The 23,774-nt window shown below is 49.1% G+C and overlaps 1 protein-coding gene across 1 annotated transcript; it reads left to right on the top strand.

Annotated features, from left to right (window-relative positions):
* The first annotated feature begins 4,302 nt into the window (after positions 1–4,302).
* LOC146755555 (uncharacterized) lies at positions 4,303–15,176 on the top strand. The gene is made up of 22 exons (XM_085525428.1): positions 4,303–4,560; positions 4,680–4,786; positions 5,817–5,889; positions 6,017–6,137; positions 6,323–6,402; positions 6,608–6,733; positions 7,004–7,083; positions 7,352–7,463; positions 7,774–7,863; positions 8,104–8,208; positions 8,392–8,544; positions 8,702–8,853; positions 9,122–9,269; positions 9,435–9,572; positions 9,692–9,868; positions 10,125–10,280; positions 10,432–10,533; positions 10,651–10,753; positions 10,992–11,051; positions 11,318–13,045; positions 13,128–13,374; positions 14,014–15,176. The coding sequence occupies exons 4-20, from the start codon at positions 6,035–6,037 to the stop codon at positions 11,464–11,466; spliced, it is 2,034 nt and encodes a 677-aa protein (XP_085381554.1). The 5' UTR covers positions 4,303–4,560; positions 4,680–4,786; positions 5,817–5,889; positions 6,017–6,034; the 3' UTR covers positions 11,467–13,045; positions 13,128–13,374; positions 14,014–15,176.
* The last annotated feature ends 8,598 nt before the right edge of the window (positions 15,177–23,774 follow it).

Below are 23,774 nucleotides of genomic sequence, written 5' to 3' on the forward strand. Positions count from 1 at the left end.
CCCCTGAGCAGATGTCTGAGAGCACCCGCCTTCTCCAGCTGAGCCATAGGAAAGCTGACTGTGCCCAGTAATTACAGCTTCTGCAGATTGAATGTGCTTCCAAGTGTTTTCCTTAGTGATCAATCATGTCCCAGCACTGTGATATTCCATCTCTGGCACAATCTGGAGCATCTCTGCAAACCTTGGGTGCTCATTCCCACCAGCGTTTCTTCCTTTCTCTCTTTAGAATCAGTGTGGTACAGTTCCCAGTGTTTGTGAGCAGCAGCCAGCAGGCTGCAAGAGATCCAATGGCAGCTTTCAGCACACAGAGTGATGTGATGGGGACAGACTGTCCTTACCGCCATGCAGAAGGGAGTTTTTACCGTCCTCTCTCAAGAAGTATGAAAGAATAGAGTTTGAATGATACTTGTGAGCAGGTGCTGTGCTGTAGGGGATGTCAGGTAACCATTCCTATGGGGGTGCGGGAAGGAGCAGTGAAAGTGATGTATTAGTTTGTGTTTTGGCTGTTAAAGAGGAGTTCCATTTCTGGAAGCAAAACTATGGGCTAAGATGGAAAACAGAAGGGAGAAGGCTGATACCTGGATCGTGGGCTGAGCTTTGGTGACTGCAGCCATCTGCAGTAGAAGTTTTGCTGTTTTGCATAGTGGGGTTCATAATGGGAGCTGATGATGAATGGGAGCTGCTCGAGGGACAGACTTCCATGTACAAGTTCCAGTGCCTCAATGACTTTCTTGTAGCGAGGAACCCCAAACTGAATATAAGACTTGAGGCGCAGCCTCCCCAGTGTTGAGTCCAAGGGGATGATTACCTCTCTGCTCCTGCTGGCCACACTATTTCTTAGACAGGCCAGGATGCCGTTGGCCTTCTTGGCCACCTGGGCACACTGTTGGCTCATGTTCAGCTGAGCATCGACTAACACCCCCAGGTCTATTTCCTCTGCACAGCCCTGCAGCCACTCAGCCCCAGGCCTATAGCGCTGCATGGGGTTATTGTGGCCAAAGTGCAGGACCTGGCACTTGGCCTGGGTGTACCACATCCCATTCACCTCAGCCCAGTGAGGTTGATCCAGCTTATCTAGATCCCTCTGAAGGGGCCTCCCTTCCCTCAGGCAGATCAACACCACCTCCCAGTCAAAAGACAAAAAGAGAAGAAAGCAGAAATGAAGAAGGCTTCTCTGAGAGCTGCCCCTGCACCTGCAGAGGTGAGTCCTTGTTATGGACAGACACAGCTCTTGTTGTCAGGGCCTCCATCTGTCAGACATGAATGAGGCTGTAAAATCCTGAGGGAAGTGGCGTCCTGGTTCTGCACTTGCTTTGTTTCTTTGCAGTGTTTGAAGTGTTACACAAAATGAAGGATAAATCTCTAAAGCAGGTGGTCGGTATGCTGGCATGGTGATGTTACTTGGTAATTAGTGCTATTATTTTGTAGTATATTAATAGTTTGCTAATAAACAAAAAACAAGGGGGGGAGGAAGGCGTTCTGATAACAGAGGATGCTGAGAAGGCAGAAACACTGAATGCCTTCTTTGCTTCTGTCTTTAGTGAAAAGGCTCTCCCTCAGAAATCCCAGACCCTGGAGGTTAATGAGAGAGTCTGGACAATAGGAGATTTCTCTTTAGTCAGGGAAGAGGTGGTCTGTGATTTCCTAGGAAACATTAATGTCCATAAATACATGGGATGGGTGCATGGGGTGCATCCACGGGTGCTGAGAGAACTGGTGGAGGTCATTGCTGAGCCCCTCTCTGTAATCTTTCAGAGGTCTTGGAGAACTGGGGAGGTGCCTGAAGACTGGAGGATGGCCAATGTCACTGCAGTCTTCAAAAAGGGCAAGAAGGAAGAGCCTGGTAATTATAGGCCAGTCAGCCTCACCTCTGTCCCAGGGAAGGTGATGGAACAGCTTGTGCTGGATGCCATCTCCAGAGAACTGGGTGATAAGGAGGTTATCAGGAGTACTCAGCATGGGTTCACCAAGGGGAGGTCGTGCTTGACCAACCTGGTGGCCTTTTATGAAGATGTCACTGGCTGGGTGGACAGGGCTAGAGTGGTAGATGTAGTCTACCTTGATTTCAGAAAGGTTTTTGATACTGTCCCCCATGACATCCTTATAACAAAGCTGAGGAAGTATGGGATAGATGAGTGGACAGTGAAGTGGGTCGTGAACTGTCTGACTGGCAGAGTGCAGAGGGTTGTCATTGGTGGTGCTGAGAGGGGATTTGATCCAGGTTTATAAATACCTGAGGTGTGGGGGCCATAGTGGCACGGCTGGTCTCTTTTCAGTAGTGCGTGGGGACAGGACTAGGGGTAATGGGCTGAAACTTGTGCATAGGAAGTTCCACATGAATGTGCACTATAACTTCTTTATGGTGAGGGTGACGGAGCACTGGAACAGGCTGCCCAGGGAGGTGGTGGAGTCTCCTTCTCTGGAGATATTCAAGACCCGCCTGAACACCTACCTGTGCAACGTGGTGTAGGGAACCTGCTTTGGCAGGGGGGTTGGACTCGATGATCTCTAGAGGTCCCTTCCAACCCCTACAATTCTGTGATTCTGTTGGAATGTGGGAATGCAAGAAAGAATATTCTGAGCAAAAGCTGTGGAGTGAGATAAATGGCATGAGAAAGCAAAGCTGATAACCAAGGAGGGCTGATAACCAACGAAGTCCAGTAGGGCATATTTAGAGACAGGTGAAGAACCCTTGAGCGCACTGAGGAGTACTAGGGTGCTCTGGAATGTCTCTTGGGCTCCCTACAGCACACATACTTGCTCTGGGGCATGTCTGGATGTCTGTAGAGCTAATTGCGGGGCCCTGAGAAACCTCTGGGGCACATTAGGGGGCACTGGCTTCCATGTGAGTGTTCTCAGGTTCCCAGAAGTCAACAGGGAAGCCTTTGGAGACCCCTTGGGAAGACTCAGTGGGGCCCTAGAGTGATGTAGCAGCTTGTGTTGGTTGCATCTGCTTGGCAGGGAAGCGATTTCCCTGGTGGGAGCTGACTGACTGGGAGGTGATTCCCTTGGTTTAATTAATTTAATTACCTGGATTATAATTAAATAACACTGTTCAGCATTCAATCAAGATTATATTTTTCCAAAGTACTTCAGTCATGCATCTGTAGCAGCTTTGCTAAAATATATCGAGTTTATTCAAAATTCCAGTGATGCTCCTAAAGCACTTGAAGTGCATTTGAGGGGGGGAGTGACAAAACAGCTCTGAGAGAATCATCATCAAATCAGAACATTGGAACGGTAACTAACAGCAGAGATTCTGATAAGAATATTTAAATTTTCAAATTACCTTTTTCTAAAGTTGTATTTCACCAAGTTTCATCAATATGCACACTGAAGAGCTGACTTGCTATGTTTCTTTTTATAAAAAATCATGTGTTACAATTGAGAAAAGAAGGTATAGCATGTAACATCCTCCAAGTAAAGTGCAAAAAACATTTCTTCACAGTTCCAATTAATGTTTTATGTTTTGTTCAGACTCACTAAATGATGTATTTCAGGGTACATCACATGGGAATATAAGAAGACTATTCAGAACAGGAGCTGCAGAGCAAGATGAACGGCATGAGAAGGTAAGGCCGGGAACCAAGGACACAGCTTTTGTGTCACTCAGCCACCTGTGGCAGAGGTCAGGATTTCAGCAGGGATTTCTGCAGACGTTCCTTGAACACCCCCAGGGTGGGTGACTCCACCACCTCCCTGGGCAGTCCATTCCAGTGCCTGGCCACCCTTTCTGAGAAGTAATATTTCCTAATGTCCAGCCTGAACCTCCCCTGCCGCAGCTTGAAACCATTCCCTCTAGTTCTATCAGTAATGACACGAGAGAAGAGGTCGACCCCCAGCTCACTGCAACCTCCCTTCAGGAAGTTATAGAGAGCAATGAGGTCTCCCCTGAGCCATCTCTTCTCCAGGCTGTACATTCCCATCTCCTGCAGCCTCTCCTCATATGGCCACATTGTGCTCCAGACCCCTCACCAGCTTTGTTGCCCTTCTTTGAACACGTTCCAATGCCTCAGTGTCTTTTTTGCAGTGAGGGGCCACAAACTGGACAGAGAATTCGAGTTGTGGCCTCACCAGTGCTGAGTACAGGGGGACAGTCACCTCTCTGCCCCTGCTGGCGTCACTGTTTCTGATGCAAAATGTATGTAAGTGTCACATGTGTGACATCCTTTTTGATGGAGTTCTGTGACTGGAGTTCAATGGATTTGAGAGCTGTCTTGAAGCCTGTGGGCATCACCCAGGAGTTGGGGTGAGAGGATTAGGCGTAGGAACAGGAACCTCTTTGGTCGTTATTAACTCCCAACTTTTTGGTCAGGATTTGTGTGTTATTTTTATCATTTAAAGAACAGAATCATTGTGCAGCTTGTGAATGAATTGACTCACACCTGCTGATTGGTGCTGTTCTCTACAGGGAGCTGCAATGGAAATGGACACTTGTGGTCCACTGTCCAGCCCTCTCCCGTGTTGGATTTTCTGGGCTTTGAGACACGTCTTCCAGATGCACTTTGTGTTATTTCTGATGTGTGACCTGTTGAGCTCCAGCCCCAAATGAGGATTCAAGTACTACCACAGCAGTCCATTGGGACTGTAGTATTTCTTGCTAAACAGAATTCGTGTGCACCCGTGTCTTTCGTCTGCACAAAGGATCTTGCAATCATCTCTGTCTGTGTTTCTTTTAGACCCAGAGATGGAGCAGAGAGGAACACAGACTTGGGTGGATCTTCATTCAGGAGCAGGGACACGTCATGCTCATCTGAGGTGTCTGGCTGACAACAAGAGCAGAGAGGTAAGTTTCATAGGGTCGCGTGCCCATTTTATTTTATTTTTAATTCATGATGCATTGAGGCGTTCCCCAGACAAAGTGAGCATTTCTCAACTGGACTTTCTAGAAATGAGCTAGGCAGTGAAAATGGGTTTGAAGCATTCCTAAGAGCCCCGCAAGAGAATGCTGAGAGTTAATCTGGCACCCTCCTTTGGAAACGTCCGTTGTCTGTCAGCTCTTCAGCTGTGCCCTAACACCTCCCATTGCGCTGCCACACCAGGATAGAATTCCAAGCCCACACTGAGTCCTGGAATGTTGTGGTGCCGTGTTGGAATCAGATGTGACCACGTGGTCTTGGCTCCCCGCCTTGTGGGGGGTCATGGTGGACCAGGCTGTTGGCCGTTGGTGATGTCATAAGCGTCTGGAATGAGGGGAGGAGCGGTGCATTCTGTGTTCCTTTGTGGGTGAGCTAGTGGTCGGAGTGGTTGGTTGTCTTGTTGTTCTTGTGCCTTTAGTGCTGTTAGTTAGTGCTTTTAGTTAGTGCCGTTAGTTAGTGTCATTACTTAGAGTCGTTAGTTAGTTAGTGACTTTAGTTAGTTAGTGACTTTAGTTAGTTAGTGACTTTAGTTAGTGACTTTTGTGCCTTTTTCTTCACAACGTCGTGCGCAGCAGCTTGTAGGTAAGCTGAACCAGCATGGGATGGATGGGTGGGCAGTGAGGTGTTGAGAACTGCTGGCTGTCGGAGCTCACAGCACCGTATTGCTTACTCTTGACCATCAGACGTAATTTTCCCTCAGTACACACGTTCCAAAGGGGGTATCTGTAAAGGTGGCACCTGTCCCGTGCTTCTTCCATTGTCTTCTTTGCTCAATTTTGGAAGCATCGTAAAGTTGCTGGGTGGACAGGCATCACGTAGCCTGAGACTCAGCATGTCTTGCAGCAAGTGGATGGGACGGTTGTGCTGTGTGTGTTATTCCATGGATGTCTTAGCCCTGCTCACTGACCTGCTCTTTCTCTCTCCTCTCCTCACCCTCCGCCCACTGCCTCGGTGCAGCTTTTGCTCTCATTCCATCTGAGCAAAGCGACAAGGAACTGCTGCAGATAGCTTGAAGTGATCTCATTGCCAGGTACGTGCCATGTTTTGTCCCCGCACATGGTTTTGCTGCAGGGTATGCGAGGGTAGTTCTGACGAATTGTACCCATACTGTGCTGTGTGAATACAGAAAACAGAAATGTGTTTCCGTTCTGTTCCAGCACGTCACAGCTGCTGTGATGGGCGTCGCGTGCATGGCCGGGGAGGAGAGTGGGGCTCCCCAGGACAGAAGATCTGCAGCGGAGCCCTACCAAGTTATGGAGGTGATGCCTCTGCATGCTGGTGAGTGAGGTTCTAAAGCGGGGTGGGCAGGGCTGGGGCAGCGAGTGCCCCCTGCTCCACACCAGGAACCCTTGTCACGGGCAGACTGTGCCAGGGGAGCGAGCCCAGGGCCGGAGAGGGCAGAGCTCCTTCTGCTCCCGCCTGCCTTTGGCCCCTCTATAGCACTGCTCTCTCTCCTTGCTCAGATGCTGAATTGCTGCCTCTGTCTGATGTGGAACAGGAGGCAGTGGACTTCATCCAAGCCAACACCATCAGCATGGAAATGGTAAGAGCAGCCATCTCCATCGTGGCTATACCTGCATCTCCAGACGGTCCCTCTGGCTCTGCCTTCAGGCTGCAGGAGGGCTGATGGCCGGGCAGAGCTGCTGCTGTCCTGCAGCTGTCCTGTGCTGCTCCACACCCCGCAACGCCTGGTCCCCCTGGCCATGGCTGTCCCCACTCACACTCCTCGGTCTCTGTGTGCTTGCCAGGATCTGGTGCAGAAGCTGCAGTTCCTCAATTCCATTTGTATACTGTGCAGCATGGCTGGACAGACGAGCCTCACACTGAGCCATGATATCTTCTGCTTGCTGAAAAATCAGTGCAAGAAGATTGAGGTGAGGGGACATGGCACCCAGGTAGCTGCACCCTGTGAGAAGGACAGGACAGGGAGAGAGGGAGGCAGGGAAATGATGCACAGACACCCAAGTGCTCCAGATGGGACTCCAGGTGCTGCTGAGAGCTCAGCAGTGGAGGTGGACAGCAGCACCAGTGTGCCAGTGTTTGTCAAGGGCCACTGGGGCGACTCAGGCCCTAGCGGCCGGTGGCAGGTTTGCTGTTGCTGGGTGCTGGCAGCTGCCAGGTGCCATCCTGATTGTGCTTTGCAGGTTCTGTTGCGTGAGGAGCCCATGGAGCAGCTGAGCACCGGCCTGAGATACTGCTGCATGAACACCATTGCTGCCTTGAGGTACCTGCCCAGCCCCTGCTTTTGCCAGCACATCCCCCAGGCACCATCCTGGTAGCCCTGATGCAGCTCCCCACTAAGTTTTTGCCCTCGCCCCAAAGCTGGTGACATCAGGACTGTCCTCTGACACAGAGCAGCCCCGTAGGGGAGGAGGCACCTCCTGGCAGGGCTCCCCATCCCTCTCAGGGAGCCTTGCCCAGGGGAGGACCTGTTCCAGCCCTGCCTCAGCACCCAGGCACCGCTCCTAGCATCAGTGTCTCTCTAATTGCAGCACAGTTAATGCAGTTACAGAGGAAGAAATACTCCATCTCTTCAAGGTGTGCTGCAGCATCGTCTTCTATCTTCCTCCAGCCAGGGCCTTGAACATTTCCCTCTACAACCAGGTATGTACTGGGCAGTCTACTGTTGACCCCATGCCTCTGGGCTGCCGCTTGCATTACTTGTGTCCAGAGATCTGTCAAGATGTTTGTGGGACAAGGTAGCAGCCTTGCTTGCCCTCACCCCTCTCACTCTTGCCTTGGGCTTGGCAAACACCCTGTGTTGTAGCCTGCTCTGAGTGCAGCAGCCTTGCAGGGTGCCCCTGTGCACAGATCTGTGGGTATCCTTCCTTGGCAGCCAGAGGGGTTCACAGCAGTCTACTGGGTATGAAAGGGAACCCTGAAAGACTTCCACAACCCACTGTTCTCTTTACAGACCCTGGAAGCTATGGACGACATGCTGCAGATTGTGCTAGATGTCTGTCCCATTGCCAGTGTCAAGAGTCGGCTGCAGGGAATCTTGGAGGTCTGTCTATTGTGAAGTTCTGCCCCCACAGCTCCCTTCTAGTAGTTTATCCCACTCCATGGAAACGGCACTGGCAGTAGTTGGAGCCAGCAAGGGACCCTGGCGGCAGTAGCCCCATGATGGGCTTGGCTTAAGCTCAGGGGAAGCCTGGATGGATGCTGTGATTCCAGCTAGGAGCTCAGCAGACCTGCAGTGGGCATCAGCAGCTCCCAGGCTAACCAGCAGCTCCTCTCCTCACAGGTGCTGCTGCCTTTCAGCATCTCCAAGACACAGGCTGTGTGTGAGAGGGCTTTGGGGCGCATCTCGAAGCTTAGTGGCTTCATGACCAGCAGTTTCTGGCAGCAGGTAAGGAGACATGAAAATTGTGTACCTGTGAGAAAAGCTGCGGCTCAGGTGTGAACCCTCAGAATGCTTTTGACATGAAGGGAGGGTCTTTATCCTTCCTTTTGCCTGTGCTCATCCTGCTCCAGATGCTATTCTCTCATTCTGTTTAACATGCCTTCCCTCCTTTTTTCCTTCTTACTGCAGCCCCTTGGAAAAAACCTTGCCCCTTCTCAGAGGACAGACATTTCCCTTGTAACCCTGGAGAAGATCATTGGGGACTATGGTTTTGATGAGAAGAAGTGGGCTGAGACTATGCTGGATGTGCTTCGGAGAAACCCTGGCACCTGGCTGATGGATGTAAGCAGAGTGAGGCAACCCTGCCCGCCACAGCTCTTGGGAACTGAAGCCATTTGAAGGCAGCAATGAGCTGTGGGAAGGGCAGTAATAACACAGCCTGGGAGGCAAATGGCTGCAGTCCAGTGGCAGCAGCAGTCTCCCTGTGTTCTCACAACAGGTGCCAGAGATTCTGGGATTCATCCACGCCAACCTGAAGATCCAGAGCACATCAGTTCAGCAGATCCTGCTCTCAGTGCTGGATATGCTGACCGTCCAGTTTCCCAGGGATGTGCTGAGGAGTGTGTTGACCGACCTCCCACAGAATGACAGGTTATCAGCCCAGACAGCCCCACACATTTGTTCCATGTGAAGAGCAGGGCTCAGAAATGGTCTGGCTGCCAGAGCCAAGGAAAGCTGCAGGACATCCCAAGGAGCAGGCCCTCCATCCCACTGTGCTTTCCAGTGCTGGTGGGCAGCTCAGGGCTGCAGCAGCCAATACCAACCATGGCAGCCCAGAGCCCCCCATCAGGCTCCTGCCTGAGCCATGGTGCTGTGGCTAAGGCAGCCCTGCTGACGCAGCATTGCTCTCTGTTTATAGCACTACCCTGGACATACTGAAGAGTGTGCTGACCCTGCTGGAAGCATCCAAGCGGATCTGGGATGAGCTCAGCAGTGTTCTACAGGACCAACAGCTGTGTGAGATATTGAGCATCAGCACAGAGGAGTTGGGCCTCCTTCGCTTGACTGTGAGTTACTGGACAATGCACCGTGCTCTCCTACAGAGCACTGGTAGCTCAGGCTGGGCTGTGTCTCCCTAGTGCCCTGCCTTGAGCTGCCAGAGCAGCCAGGAGCTGCAGGGTGCAGGATGTCCTGCTGCCTCTGCCTGCCTCTCACTGCTGTGTTGGTTTCAGGCGATGCCTCCCACTGAAGAGCTGGTGAAGGAGCTGTGTAAGCCAGCACTGCTCCAGAAGCTTCTGAATGTGGAAAGCCTGCCAGTGCTCTGGCTGGTGCTCAGACGTCTCGTGCTGCTGTCTGATAGACCTGAGACGGTGAGCAGGACCTTGTCAAACGAAGGCCTCATGTTGACAGCCTGGCGCTGGGGCAATGGGCAACACTGTGCCTTGGCATCTGTCCTCCTGATGGAAAGGAAATTGTGTGTTTTGTACAGGCAATTGAAATCCGGGCCCTGCTTCCAGGCGTCATGGAGAACCTGCTGTTTGCCAACACAGCCATTACTGTGAAGGTGCTGAATATCTTCAGGAATGCAATGCACCATCTGGGGAAGAGGCATGCCAGTCCGTTTGCTCTGGAGCTGGCTGAGAAGATCCTGCCTCTTTTTAATCACGTAAGTCTGTTGTGGGAGGCTGAGCTCTGCGGGTGGGTGCTTGACAGGAGCGTCTTCTCCTTTCTTTCCTTCTCTGGGCTCTCAGGAATGACATGTCCTGTGGGCTCTGTAGCACTGCTGGCCGTGTCCCTGCTAGTGCAGCTTGGTTGTTCTTGGTGATGTCAGGCCCCTGTGCTGGGGCTCAGCCTACACTCATGCTCACCATGGGCAGTGACAGTGTGCTGCTGAGGTCTGAGGTCCTCCTGTTCTCCCTCAGGCATCATCTGAAGTGCGAGAAGGTTCCATCCGCCTCTTCATGGATGTGATGGATGCTGTGCTGTGGTCTCAGAAGGGAAGCATGAAGAAGATCGTGCGCAGGGCCCTGCACCCTCTGCTCTTTCACATGAGTGACGAGACCCTGAGCGTAGCACAGGTACGAATTTCAGAGCTGAGCAGTGTGCAGGCAGTGGTGTGCTGACAGTTCAGCTGTGATGTGCAATTGAGAGCAAGTTCAGCAAGCATTCAGACACTGGGATGTGTGTCTGTGTGTGTGGTGCCATGTCCCTGCATCTGTTGTTCTGCAGGCATCTGGGGAAGCCCTTGTGTCCTGTGCAAAGTTCCTGAAGTGGAAGGAGCTCAAGCAGCAGACCCAGCAGAAGAACACAGTGGGGATCATGAAGTGTTTGGTGAGGACAATCTCACAGCCCCCACCTTTTTGCTGGGGGAAAGGGGATGCTGGAGGAGGGGTTGCAGCAGCAGCTGTGGCTGCTCTGCAAGCCCCATGCTCTTGTTCTCTTCTTCAGCTGCAGCAGGACAGAAAGGGAGTGGAAGGGTACCTGCAGCAGAGCCTGCCATACCTGGAGGATTCTCAGGCCTCCTTGCGATGCGAGGCTGTCAGATTCATTGGTGAGCCCAACCCCTGCGTCCCTCTTTGGGCCCTGCCCTGGCAGGAAGGCACAGCCCTGAAGCCCCCAGGTACAGCCTGCCCATGCCGGTAGCCACAGTGGGTGCCTTGCTCAGGTCCCCCCTCAGGTGCCGTCCCTGCCTGCAGCATGGAAGGGGAAGCAGCTGGGCTGGCGGGGTTGGGGTCTGAGCTTCTGGCAGCATGTTGGGGAGTGGGTGTCTGACAGAGCTCTTTCCCTAGGGCTGATTGGGAAGCACGCCAGGGAGCAGAGTGAGGAGATGCTGAATGAACTCTGCAGTGGTGAGTGAGGGCAGTGCTGTGTGTGTTGGGGCTGGGGGCAGAGCTGGGCAGCATGCAGCTGTGCTTTGCCCTGCTGCAAGGAAATGCTGCAGGGGCAGAGGAGCATTCATGGCTGTCCTGAGCAGTGTCTTCCACTGACCCGTCAGTCTCCTGTGCTCCTCCTGGCCAGGAAAAGGAAGGAGTGGGGCTGGCAAGGCCCAGAGTGGAAGCTGGTGGCTCTCTGTAGACTGGGGGTCCCATCTCTGCTCTGTTTCCTTCTGTTGCAGCCCTTCAGCCTTTGGAAGATGACCCCCATCTGACAGTCTGTTCTATGGCATCTGAGACCATCCAGAAGCTGAGACACCAAAGGCAGAAGGCGGCACCAGCACGGAGAAGGCTCCCAGCACTTTTCCGCTGGTCCTGCGTAGCCTTCTGAGGGATAATTCTTGTTCATTAACGTTGCTAGGACACCTGTACAGCAACGTTGCTGGGACATGTGTTCCTGTCACGCAAGACAGACCCCCTGAACAACAGCGGGAGCCTTGGAGACAGACATCTTGGAAGAAAGAACAGGAACCAAGCTGGTTAGAACTGGGTCTGTAGTTAGCGATTAATTAAATTGAAAAGCACAATTGAAAGCCTTTGGAAGGAAGATCTGGAGAATATGACCACTAGAGAGCAGCACGTATGCACACAGATGCAGAACTGATCATAATTACACTGACTAAATTGTAACTCCTCATATGAGTTCTTGGAACTTAAACAAGCAAGCAGAAAAGTTGTGGTTTATTCTAGCTTTTGCAAAGCCGGAATGCTGGGCAGCAAAGCTCCTGCTTGCTTATAGTGCTGTGTGCCTGGACATAAGTGTCATGTGGAAAAAGACAAAGAAACACATTTTCTTTGCCTATGTCTTGGAGAGCCAGGAATCCAGAATTCAAGATCTTTGCTTTTGAGTTTGCAATTCAAAACCGGATTAGAAAGGATTCTGCAAACTTTCTTTGATGACATTAGACTCTTCATTAACAACAATACTGTTTCTAATACTACTAATAACAGCAACACAACAACAAAATAATGGAAGATGAAGGAAGACATGGGGACAAGAGTCACTGGAGGAAATTTCTCCTTTGAACTGAATTGGTGTTAGTGTCCCCGTGCACAAGAACCAAGGAGAGAGCAAGCATGTTTTGTACTCTTCAGAATGCAGTGTGGTTCATCTTATTGTCATCCAAATGAGACCGGGATTTCACTGCATTGTTGGAAATGGGAAAACAGTGCCAAAGTTGCATGTTTTGAAGCGGAAAAATAGTAATTTTAAAAACCCACAGCAATAGAGTAGAGAAGATCACCAGCAAAGCCTGTATCACTTGACCTCAGAGTAAAAGCAACAGTCAACCAAAGAAGCGGATGCTGATCCATTTCATGCACTTTTGTAAGGATGTGAAAGCGAGCAGACTTACCTGAAGGTGGTGTAACGTTAGTGGTAAACATCACCAAGCTCCCTCCAAAAGTGGACTTGACCTTTTGTCTCTGCGACCATCTACGTACAGAGGGAGCTACTGGAGAGCTGTGCTCGGATCCTTCAGTTTTCATGTCTCTTACCATCTCTCTTCCAGGAGATCTTGCGAAGAAAGGCTTTTCCTGTGAGGATGAAACACAGATAGGAAATGTTACATCTAGTTTTGCTGTGGGAGTTTACCTCTGTGTGTGACACATTCATTCTTCTGACAGCTGCTAACACTCAGTTTATTAATAAAAATGATACCTTTATTACTTTGTGCCTTGCAGATTAATCTGAATGTAAGAAAATCGGGTTGACTTTGTTTGCTTCGCTCAACACTGGCCACATCAAGATAACAAAGGACATTGTTTTCAAGAATAATTGCAGCTATCTTCCAGTTGGCTTGTGCTTCTGTGTTTCTGAGAAACACCATCTAGCAATTTCTTTTTCTTCTTTTTTTGCACGAGTCCTGGATGCTGGTGTGTGTTGTGCTCTGTTGTTTGCTGACCAGCAGGTGAAAGGACTGTGTTTTGTGTTGGGTGTTGAGTTTTGTCTATCTCAGGGGCCATCCAATTGGATCCATCCTCTTTTTGCAGTGTTTAGGGACAGTTAATTTGCTGTTGCCTGGAGCTATGTGTGAAGTGCAGGACTAGAAGCTGTGATCGCTGAATCTCCTTGGATGAGCCCCAGCTCAGGTTCTCTCACACCAACCAAGAACATTTTTGCCAGCCCTGTTGTATTGCTGCAGCTCAGTGACCCCGACAATCTTCCCATGGAGTGCCGAAGATGGAGGTGGGAGCCTCCTTGCTGAGATCTGCTAGCAAAGCCCTGAGCGGCTCTAAGGTCGGAGCCTGTTGGGTCAGTAACACTGTGTCATGGTTTTGTGCTGTTGCTGTCCATATTCCACATCATAACATCACATGCAGTATGAATCATTAATTGAGGGTATAAATAGTGGAATCATGTACAAAGGAAAAAGGGTTAAAGAGAAAGTAACTTTTTGTTTATAACTGAACAATACGGATTGCTAAGGGAACGTTATATGGTATTAAAGGTGTTTGAATGGGACAAACTGTTCTGATGGTATAAGAAAGTGTAACTGAGGGTATGTGGAAGTGTAATAGAGGGTATGTGGAATTGTGATCGAGGGTATGTGGAAGTGTGGAAGGAGGAAGGCTGAGGGACCTGGTCTAGGTCCTGCTATCCTGGAAAGGCAGCCTGGGGATCTGGCAGTGTGTGTGCCAAGTGGCTCTGTGTGCCTATGGGTGTGTACTGAAGGGCACCCAGAACTGCCACTTCCCCTTGGGACATAGGCTTGGAGCATCAGTTGCTATGTTACTCTCTGAGAAGAGGATTCAGGCCCCAAGTCTTGCGTCCAGCTTGGTGATTTGGATTGACTCTGGGGCAGCAGTGGATGATCTGCAGCCCTGCAGCTGAGTGCATGAGGCTGATTGTGATCTCTGCTCTGCCATGTACCTACAGCAAATCCCAAGAGCACACAAAGATTGGGTCTGTACCCTGGCCTTCATCCCTGGCTGCCCCATGTTGTTGAGTGCGTACCAAGGAGGCGTGATCAAAGTCTGGAACATGGATAACTTCGGCCCAGTTGGGGAGATCAAAGGGCAGCCCCATCAACGCCATCTGCACCAACTCCAAGCACATCTTCACTGCCTCCAGGTGAGCCTCGGGCTTGGTGCTCCCCAGATCCTGCAGGAGGTGAGAGTGCCCTGTGTTGACTTGTCATCCCTGGGCCTGGGTGGGTTTGCACTGAGTGGGGCCAGGAGCCTGGAGGGCGAAGAGGGCAGAGGGGATCTTGCAGCTTTCTGGTCCCTCAGTGCCTTCCTCTCACCTTGCTGTCTTAGTCTGTCCCCTGCCCGCTCTCTGGGATATCCCCATGCAGGGTCCCCTCTTCCCTGGCGCTGGGCATCCCCTGCTGTTCTTGGGGAGCATTTTGGCAGCAAGACTCTGAAATCCACTCTCTTTTGTTTGTGCAGCAGCCGGAGCTGCGCATCTGACCTGGCTCACCCTGAGCTTCCCTGCAAAGATCTCTGAATCCCAACTGCAACGTCTGCTGACCCTCTGCTCTTCCCTGGGTACCCACTTTGCTCTGCAGTGGGGTGGGGAAGGGCTGCAGATGGGTGAGGATGGAGATGGTTGTGCCAGGAGCGGAGTGTGGACGGGTTGGACCCTGATCCTGCACGACTCCCCCACGGCTGCACACCTGAAGGACAATCCTACAGAGAACGATGGTGCATGGCTGGAGCCCTTCAGAAGGCTGAAGGCTCAGCCCAGGAGTGTCAATGAGGACGCAGCCTCTCCAGCTGCCCTGCTCATGTTTCTCTGCTCAGGGGGCCGACAAGGCCCTGGTCTCACACTGGAGCTTTCTTCTACCTCTCCTGTGGTCCCTTGGAGCATCCCCTGCTCCATCCTGCCCTGCCCCGCGCTGGGCTCGTGGGGGAATGTGGGAATACAAGAAAAGCTGTTCAGAGCAGCAGCTGTGGAGCCAGATCAACAGCATGAGAACCAAGGACACCTCTGGAAGGAGAAGAAGGGACTCACGGCTCTGATTGGATATGTTAGAAAAAAAAAAACTTGTGAAGGTTTATAATGGATGTGAGAACTTGTAATAAAGGATTTGGATCATTCACATCTGAGTCCGTGCTTCAAATGCTGCAGGGGAATGGCTGCGTTGAGCCCTGGGAGTGGTATTCTCTCCTTATGCGCTCTCACTTCCCTTTGGTCACTGAAGAAACGACTTTTGAACTCGGACTTAAGGATTTCTCTGCATGATCCCATTGGTGCTGAACTCGGATCTCAGAGGAGCTCCAGGATGTGCCCCATAAAGCACAGACCAATTTCTTTCTGCTTTCTGCAGCCCCGTTTGTTTCGTGTCACCAGTCCTTGTTCAAACCACTGCAGGGTGGGAATTTCTGCACACCTTGAAACAGGAGCATCTCTATTGACTTGATGGAGTCTGTCTTTTATCATTCTGGGGATGGGGGGGGGAAGAAGAAAATGCAGTTTCCATGGCCTGGTGGAGGGCACGATGGCATGCGCAGGGTCACCCTGCCATGGACAGGATGGTGGCTGCTCCTGGGTCACAGCTGAGCCCCGTGCTGTGGGGCTGGGCAGGATGGATCACAGGACCCATGGTTGCCCTGTGACGCACAGCACTTTTACAAAGTAAAAGAATCAATTTCCTTAAATATTGAGCATCCATACATAAATTGCAGCCTAGTGGAATCTTTTCCTATCCAAACAGAATTCTTTATCTATTTCTGTTACATAAGAAAAGCAAATAATTTTTTATCGGTCGACTTTGAAATTCAGGCAAGTGTTCACTTGAAGTGTTATGAAGTGTCAGCTTTTCTAGAGCATTTACTTTTCATGCTCTTAATTTCTCATTATCTTGCCTTATTCTCTTGCCACGTCAGTGTTTTCATTCGATGGCTTCCATGTGACAAGAGCTCTTGCTGTGTGAGCGATACAAATGTAGCTTTAAAAGTGGTACAACTTGCTATTAAGGCAGCTCCCCTCGGGAATTCCTTAAAGCTGCAGTGAGACAAGGGACACAAGAGAAACTTTGCTATGCACAGCAGGCTGAGCCCTCCTGCAGTCCCAGCTATGGAGTGCTCTGCAAAATCTGTCTCTTTTTGCTCCTGATGTGCAGAGGTTTGATCTGCTTTTGCACCAGCAAGAGAGAAGTGGCACCTCACACTTATATTTCTGAATATTCTTGCTGCATTCAGTGGGATGTAAGCAATAAATAAAGAAATAAAATAAAAATATTATTGCTTTGGTTCTCAAAAAAAAAAAAAAAAAGAACAGCCCAGCTTAATTTTGCTCCAGATCCTTCACTGCTTTGTTGCCTTTCACTGGACAAGATTTAGGGCCTCAATATCTTTCTTATAGTGAGGGGTCCAAAACAGAACACTGATAAACAGACCGGTACTGTGATCAATAGAACTTGAGGAAGAAATTCATCTTTCATGAGGAGTTCCTCTTTGAACAGCACCAGGAACTAAGACAGGTGTTTGATTATTTCCTGCTATGAGGCAAAGATGGATCAGCAGATACAGCTGGAATCTATCTCTCTCCTCCCCACTTTATTCCCAACCTTCAGTTCTTTTTGGAAAGGAAATGCTGCAAATCTGGACTTATTTGGGAAATCACCGTGCACACAATGAAGTGAGAAAGCACCGTGCACATGAACAAGGCAAGATCCTGGATCAAGCTTTCAGTGGAAGGGAAATGCCTGAAAGGATTGAGCAAAGTCCTGGCGAAAAATACCTGGGGTTCCTGTTGGTGGGAAGCTGAACATGAGCCAGCAGTGTGCTCTCACAGCACAGAAAGTTAACCATATCCTGGGCTGCATCAAAAGAAGCACGGCCAGCAGGGCAAAGGAGGCGATCCTGCCCCTCTACTCTGTGCTGATGAGGCCTCATCTGGAGTACTGCATCCAGATGCAGAGTCCTCAGTACAGGAGAGACATGGACCTGTTGGAGCATGTACAGGTCACTGATACATGCCATAGAACTGATTCAAGGGCTGGAACACCTCTCCTATGAGGACAGGCTGAAAGAGCTGGGACTGTTCAGCCTGGAGTACAAAAGGCTCCACGGTGACCTGAGAGCAGCCATGAAATCCTTAACAGGGGAAAGGAGAAAGAAATACAAATAAAAGAGATTTCCATTAGGATATTTAGCAACACAGTCAGTAAGGGAAGTCAGTAAGGCACAGATGATTTGCTACATACTACCAGAAGAAGAAATAAATATTACAATTCAATGGTAAATTCAGTTGTATTCACTTTTACTTCTTCATAGACTAAGATCTGAATACATAGAAAACCAAGAGAAAATTTATTACAGGGATTATAGCTCTTTCATTAAAAATGTCTGAAACTTAATAAAGAAAGTCAGCCAGGGATGGATTTATTGACCATATCAAATATGACCCCTGACTTCAATTCTTTGTGTTGCTTTTTACAAGGAAATGTTCTCTTGGCAGTGGGGTCAGCATATTTGGTGTTGAAAGATGCTGTAGAGCAAGGACTGACTCCACTCAGACATCAGGATGCCCAGGACAAGTAGGGTTCCCAAAAGGAGAAACTACAAGCTGCCATCAACATCTCAAAGTAAAATCTCTTGGAGAAGGCAGGTTTGTGCAGAGCCAGAAAGATCATGAGGCTGCAAACACTTTCAAAGCATATTATGGTAAAAGCGAAGTTCTCCAGCACATGTAGATACCAGGAGGAGAGAGAAGGGGGTCCATGCACTGTCACTGTCTTTCCTCTGATATTCTATATAGTTCCATAGCAAATTAAATTCTTTGGCAGGTGAATTGCTGTAATAACAGAAGTAAAATAATAAAAAAAGCCATCGCCTGGGCACAATGAGGCACACTGAGAAACAGTGAAGGGACAAGGAGAGACCTCAGCTTCCTCTGTTGTGGGTCTTCAAAGTGCACCTGCAGCAGTCAGCTATTTTCCCTTATTATCTGGCTCTTTTCAAGATTTTCTTTGTGATACTGTTTTTATTTTTTTATTATTTTTATTTTTCTGTTTCCTAAGAGTCTCTACATGTTGTAGGTACTTCCCTCATCCAAAATTTCCTTTCTTCTTACGATAAAAGAATACAGATTATTCCCTCAATAATGGGAAAGGACAAATAGAAGCTGCTTCACCCCATCTGAGGTCAGGCTGTTTCCACACATAGGAAAATTGCAGGTAAGTGGAGGGGATTTTATCTAAGTGTAGGAACCAGGGGTGAAAATGTTGATTTTCTCCTCTATGAGAAGGGCAGAGCCAGCCATGCACACCCACAGAGCACAGAGCTTTTCATTGCTTCTTCATTTTTAAGTAAAATCATAGGGAAACTGTCAGACAATCAATGTGCAGAAGTGGTACAATCTCTTGAAAAGCCACTTACAGATCTGCAAAACTTGCAAATAACAATTTTCTGTTTATCCAATTGTTTTCCCATCTCCAGATAAGACCCCGTGCTCTGATCCATTTTTTGTGCGTGCATCAACAGATTTACAAAAAGAAACAAGTCAGCAACTGGCAATTTATTCAAGGTGTTGAAAGTATCAGACAGTTGGTAGATTAGAAAGCAAACTGATTCCTCCAGAATTTCTTGTGGGACTCTCAGGAAATGGGATCCAGTAGGAGCTGGTCTGAAGTGGGGACTACTCCATTTCTAAGGAACTGTACATCAATGAGGAACTAGTTCAATGCTTTCTCAATCAAAGAAAAACCTGACTTCAGTACACGTCTGACCAAATGCCCAAGCTGTACAAACCTAAGTCAAGGTGTGAATGCAACTCTCTGAAAGGAAATTTTGTCATTTATTTCATTTATTTCATTAGTAAACATGGAAGTTTGGTGGCCCTTCCAGGCAGGGGGGCTGGAGCTTCATGATCCTTGGGGTCCCTTCCAACCCGGGTCATTCTGTGATTCTGTGATTCATTTCTCTGCATTGACAAGACTATCTTCCTTGTGTAAGCAGAAAGAAGAGCTGCTGGAGAGGAGCTCTGCTGAGAGGGACCTGGGCGTCCTGGTGGACGACAGATTGACCATGAGCCAGCAGTGTGCCCTTGTAGCCAAAAAAGCCAGGGGTGGGTAAAAGATCTAACACACATCTCTATGATGGGGGTGGCCCAATCACAAGCAGTGCTGCGCTCAGTTGTTCTGCTTGCCTGCTCCTCGAGGAGTTAGGAGAAATCTATGCCTGTTGCGTGTTCGAGTGCGTGTGCAATGCCATGTGGAGGGCTTATCGCAATAAAGATTGGCGGATTTGCTGCGTAGACCGGTCAGAACTCAGATCTGCGTTGTGCTTCCTGCGGCACCAAACGCCCAACAGTGGCAGTTCCGAGTATTGGCCAGCAGGTGGCAGCAGAGACCACGGAAAGAACGTCTGCGGGACAGACCCTGGGGATCCATTCTCTTTTGATTATAGGGGAAATATATTGAAAGCTTCAGATTTCATTAATCTTTGTGGGAATCATATAATGTGCAACTCAAATCTACCTCTTCGTGCAGTGACTGCCTGTAAATTTGCTAGAGCCTGATATAATATGGCCTTGTGCTTTCCGCTAACTCACCTTCATTTCATTTTCATTAAATCTGCTTGGTAGTCAGATTTTGGTGTGTGGATATTTTAAAACAATCTAACTGACATTGGCAAAAAATTAAAAATAATAAAAAAATGCACGACAGCATCAATTGTATCAATTTTTATAGATAAGATAAAGAAGAGCAGTTTCCCTTAGTTTTCTGTGCCTCTTTACTTTCTTACCCTCTCCCCTTGTGTGAGAAACTCTCAAAGTCAAAGATTTCTAGTTAGGCAAAGATGGCAGCGATAGCAGCAGTGCTTATTCATTATTGCAATACTGCGCACACATCCCCTGTTGGCAAGGGAGAAACTGCACACCAGTCAGTGAAATCAATTCTGTTCTATGCCCTAAACCCAATGCAGGTGATGCTCTCATGGCTCTCATTGGTTGAGCATCTCAGGCTCACAGTCTCCTCCAGACTGTTGCTAGGATTCATTTCCATAGAAGGTCAATTACCAACCTCTTGTTTTTAGGTCTGCCTTGTACTTTTCTGCGGAGAGAGAAGGGCAATGTTTCCAACAGTCAGTACATTCATTCTGTGCTGTGCTGGGCTCTACCCACCCTGTGTATTTATCTTGTGCTTGTCTCAATTCTACCCATGTCAGAATGCCCCCAGTCTGAACTTAACTCTGTTCAGCAACTTTCTTGATGGAAAAACTACTTATACAGCTGTTTTACAAGAGGGTTATACATTCAGTTAGGGCCTACACTATGTACTGAAAATACTGGAAACTTCCACTGCAAAAACACAATCTACCTCTCCCATCTGTGCAGCCTTGCAGACCCAGAGCACGCCAGGTTATTTCTGCTTTCATAGCATTTGCATGCTGTAGGGTGAGCAAAAGGTTCTGCTGCTTGATTCTTCTGCAAGAGCTGCCTACCGGCAAATGGTTGCAGGGATGGAGGATGTGACAGAAAGCATTTGTCTCCACAAGAGCAGAGTTACATTCAGTGCAGAGTGTGAGAGTCAGGTTGGTGTGGAAAAGCACTGACACGCTGGGGATGATGCAGTGCTCACATGTCTAACACTCACAGACATTACTGTCAGAAGGATGGTGCTGTGTTGTGCTTCTACCTTTGGCAGCCCCTGGAGAAATGCTGTGGCACACAGAACACCTTTGTATTGCACTGACTGCTGCCATGCAGCATGGATTTAACACACCAAATCCAGAGGAGCATGACTGCATCTAACTGCCCTGAGAAAAACTACTGTAGCTGAAGAGATGAGGAGGCAGCTGCTCATCTGCAGAACAAGCAGCACTGCCAGACACTGGGCCAGGTGAGCACCTCCTGCTGCAGCGTGATGATGACAGGGCTGGAGATGATCTGCAAAGCCAGCTTCAAAGTGGGAGACATGAGTCAACATGGCAGGAGGACAGAGGTGTTAGGGAGCAGCCAAGGCATCAAAGAGTATCAAAAGGCTTTGAAAGGTATCACAAAGCGACAGCCAGGAAGACTGGGATTATCATGAGCAGCAACCTGGATGCTAGAGATTATTTGCTCCCATACAAAATGCTGCAGACATCCTAAAGCCAGGCAAAATGGGAACCCAGAGCTCTGCCTGCACGAACCCCACAGCCATAGCATTGCAAGCTGAGCTGCCTTGCTGTTTGTTGCATTCATCCCAATCCCTGTGAATGAAGACTCGGAATGCAGCCAAGGCGATGATTGAGCATGAGAGTGACTTTATTCAATAAAAGACAGGAGGACTTGAGAGGTCAAGGGTGAAGATAGGACTCCTCTTGTCAAGATGTGAGTGGCTCAGAGCTGGTGCTGCTGCCTGGTGCCTGGGACTGGCAGCCTGACTCTAAGTCCCCATCTAAGATGCTCAGCTTCACCTCACTGATGCTGCCCTGCTCCTGCATGGTGGTGCTGCTGTTGGGGCACTCGGGCTGTGCTTGGGATGGGCAGCACTGCAAAGGCGCTGGGTCACAATCCAGGCAGGTGACTGTGGTGTCTGGCAGGCTCAGGTCAGGAGCTTCAGCAGAGCCAGGAGATATGAGAGCATGAACGTGGATGAGCCCCTTGTGTCCATCACTGTTACCATGTGGAAGGCTGTCATCCGAATTGCAGCGATTTGTGCTTAATAAGAACTCTCCATTGATGGAAACACACTGCACATCACTACTTGGTTTGGATCTTTGGGGTTGACAAGGGCTCGAATTATCTAGGAAGGCACAGAAACACAAGGGTTAGTGTCAAACGTTTGCAAGTTGAATCATGCAAGAGGTTGTTGATACTTGGTAATAGAGTGGCGGCAGGACGAAGCAAATAAGCTTGAAGCAACAGAGCCACTGTCTTGAAAGTGATCCTCGTGCAGGTCCATAAGTTTTGACTCTGCCTGGACTTCATATGGGGTAGTATGACATCACAAAGGGGTGATATGATGTCACAAAGGGGCATTATGATGTCACAAATAAGCATTATGATGTCACAAAGGGGCATTATGATGTAACAAAGGGGCATTATGATGTCAAAAAGGGGCATTATGACATCACAAATAAGCATTATGACGTCACAAAGGGGTATTATGACGTCACAAAGGATAGTTATGATGTCACGAAGAGGCATTATGACATCACAAAGGGGTATTGTGACGTCATAAAGGGGCATTGTGATATCACAAAGGAGCATTATGACATCACAAAGGGCATTATGACATCACAAAGAAGCATTATGATGTCACAAAGGGGCATTGTGACGTCACAAAGGGGAGACATTATGTCATCACAAAGGGGCATTGTGATATCACAAAGGAGCATTATGACATCACAAAGAAGCATTGTGATGTCACAAAGAAGCATTATGATGTCACAAAGGGGCATTGTGACGCCACAAAGGGGCATTGTGATGTCACAACGGGGCATTATGATGTCACAAAGGGGCATTATGACGTCACAAAGGAGCATTATGATGTCACAAAGGAGCATTATGACGTCACAAAGGGATGTTACCATCACCCTGCGCCCAACTTCTCTCTCCCTCCTATTGGCTCCCTCTCCCACCAATCCCCGATCTCCCCTCCCCTTAGGCATTGAATTCTCTTCTCACTACCTCCTCCCAGTCCTCCCCTAGGAACAGAAACCATTCAGATTCTACAGCAAACTACAGCATCTGCACTGCAAGAGCTCACTGAACCACCTGCAACAGTGAAACATGGTTTTGGAGAGTGGGTTTGAAAACACACCTTTAGACAGCTGTCTCCCTGTAGCCAAAAGGAAACCAAGCAGCCAAAGAAGAGTCCAGCCTGAAACATGCCCATGCTACTAGCCCAGGTTTTTCACAGTCAATGCAGAATCCATCCTGTTCTTGAGGTAACAAATGACCAGTGGGTCTCCCCTTGCTCCACCCCTTCTCCTTCAAAGCCAGAAAAAGAAAGAAAAAACAAGCAGAAGAAACCCAGACGTACCTTTCCACACACAGAGCAGAAAGTGGAACAGCAGTTGTCTCCTTCCTGAGACATGGTGGGGAGCATCCCAGAGGAAGCCCAAGTTCTTTGCTTCTCTCCACAGGGACTTCAAGCACTCTTGGCAAGAGCTGCTTTTGTTCTTTCTTCAATTGCTTCCATCACGAGAATCTCCTATGGAAAAGGAACACTAAAGAAAGAATCAGCAAATGAGAAAGAATGAGCAATAACCACTTTCCCAGTTTTCTTCTGACATGCAATTTAGACTCTCAACTCTGGCAGGGTCTTAAAATCAGCTGGTTACAAGAACTGTCCCACAATATATCCAGCTTCTGTACAGCTGCCGTTATTTCTGACAGCGAGTGTAATCACAGAAACATAGAATGGCCCGGGTTGGAAGGGACCTCAAGGATCATGAAGATCAATCACCTCCCTGTCCCTGCTGGCCATCCCCTCTTCTGATGGAGCCCAGGGGACCATTTGCTCTCTGAGCTGCAAGAGCACGCTGATGGCTCACGTTCTGTTTTTCATCCACCAGGACCCCCAGGTCCTTCTCTGCGGGGCTTCTCTTAAGGACTGCTCCTCCCAGGCTGTAGAAATGCCTGGGATTCCTCCAGCCCAAGTGCAAAACTTGCACTTTGCTGTGTTCCACCTCATTAGATTCACCTAGGCCAACCTCTCGGTTGAGCTCCCTCTGAATGGCATCCCTTCCTTCCACTGC

The sequence above is a fragment of the Coturnix japonica genome, chromosome 32, assembly GCF_054131305.1.
Source record: "Coturnix japonica strain WE chromosome 32, WE-NBRP24, whole genome shotgun sequence".
Classification (NCBI taxonomy): domain Eukaryota; kingdom Metazoa; phylum Chordata; class Aves; order Galliformes; family Phasianidae; genus Coturnix; species Coturnix japonica.

Coding starts and splice junctions, on each gene's coding strand:
- LOC146755555 (XM_085525428.1), top strand. CDS start 6,035: ATGGGCGTCGCGTGCATGGCCGGGGAGGAGAGTGGGGCTCCCCAGGAC. Junction 6,138..6,322: donor GGTGATGCCTCTGCATGCTG/GTGAGTGAGGTT, acceptor CTCCTTGCTCAG/ATGCTGAATTGCTGCCTCTG. Junction 8,545..8,701: donor CTGGCACCTGGCTGATGGAT/GTAAGCAGAGTG, acceptor TTCTCACAACAG/GTGCCAGAGATTCTGGGATT.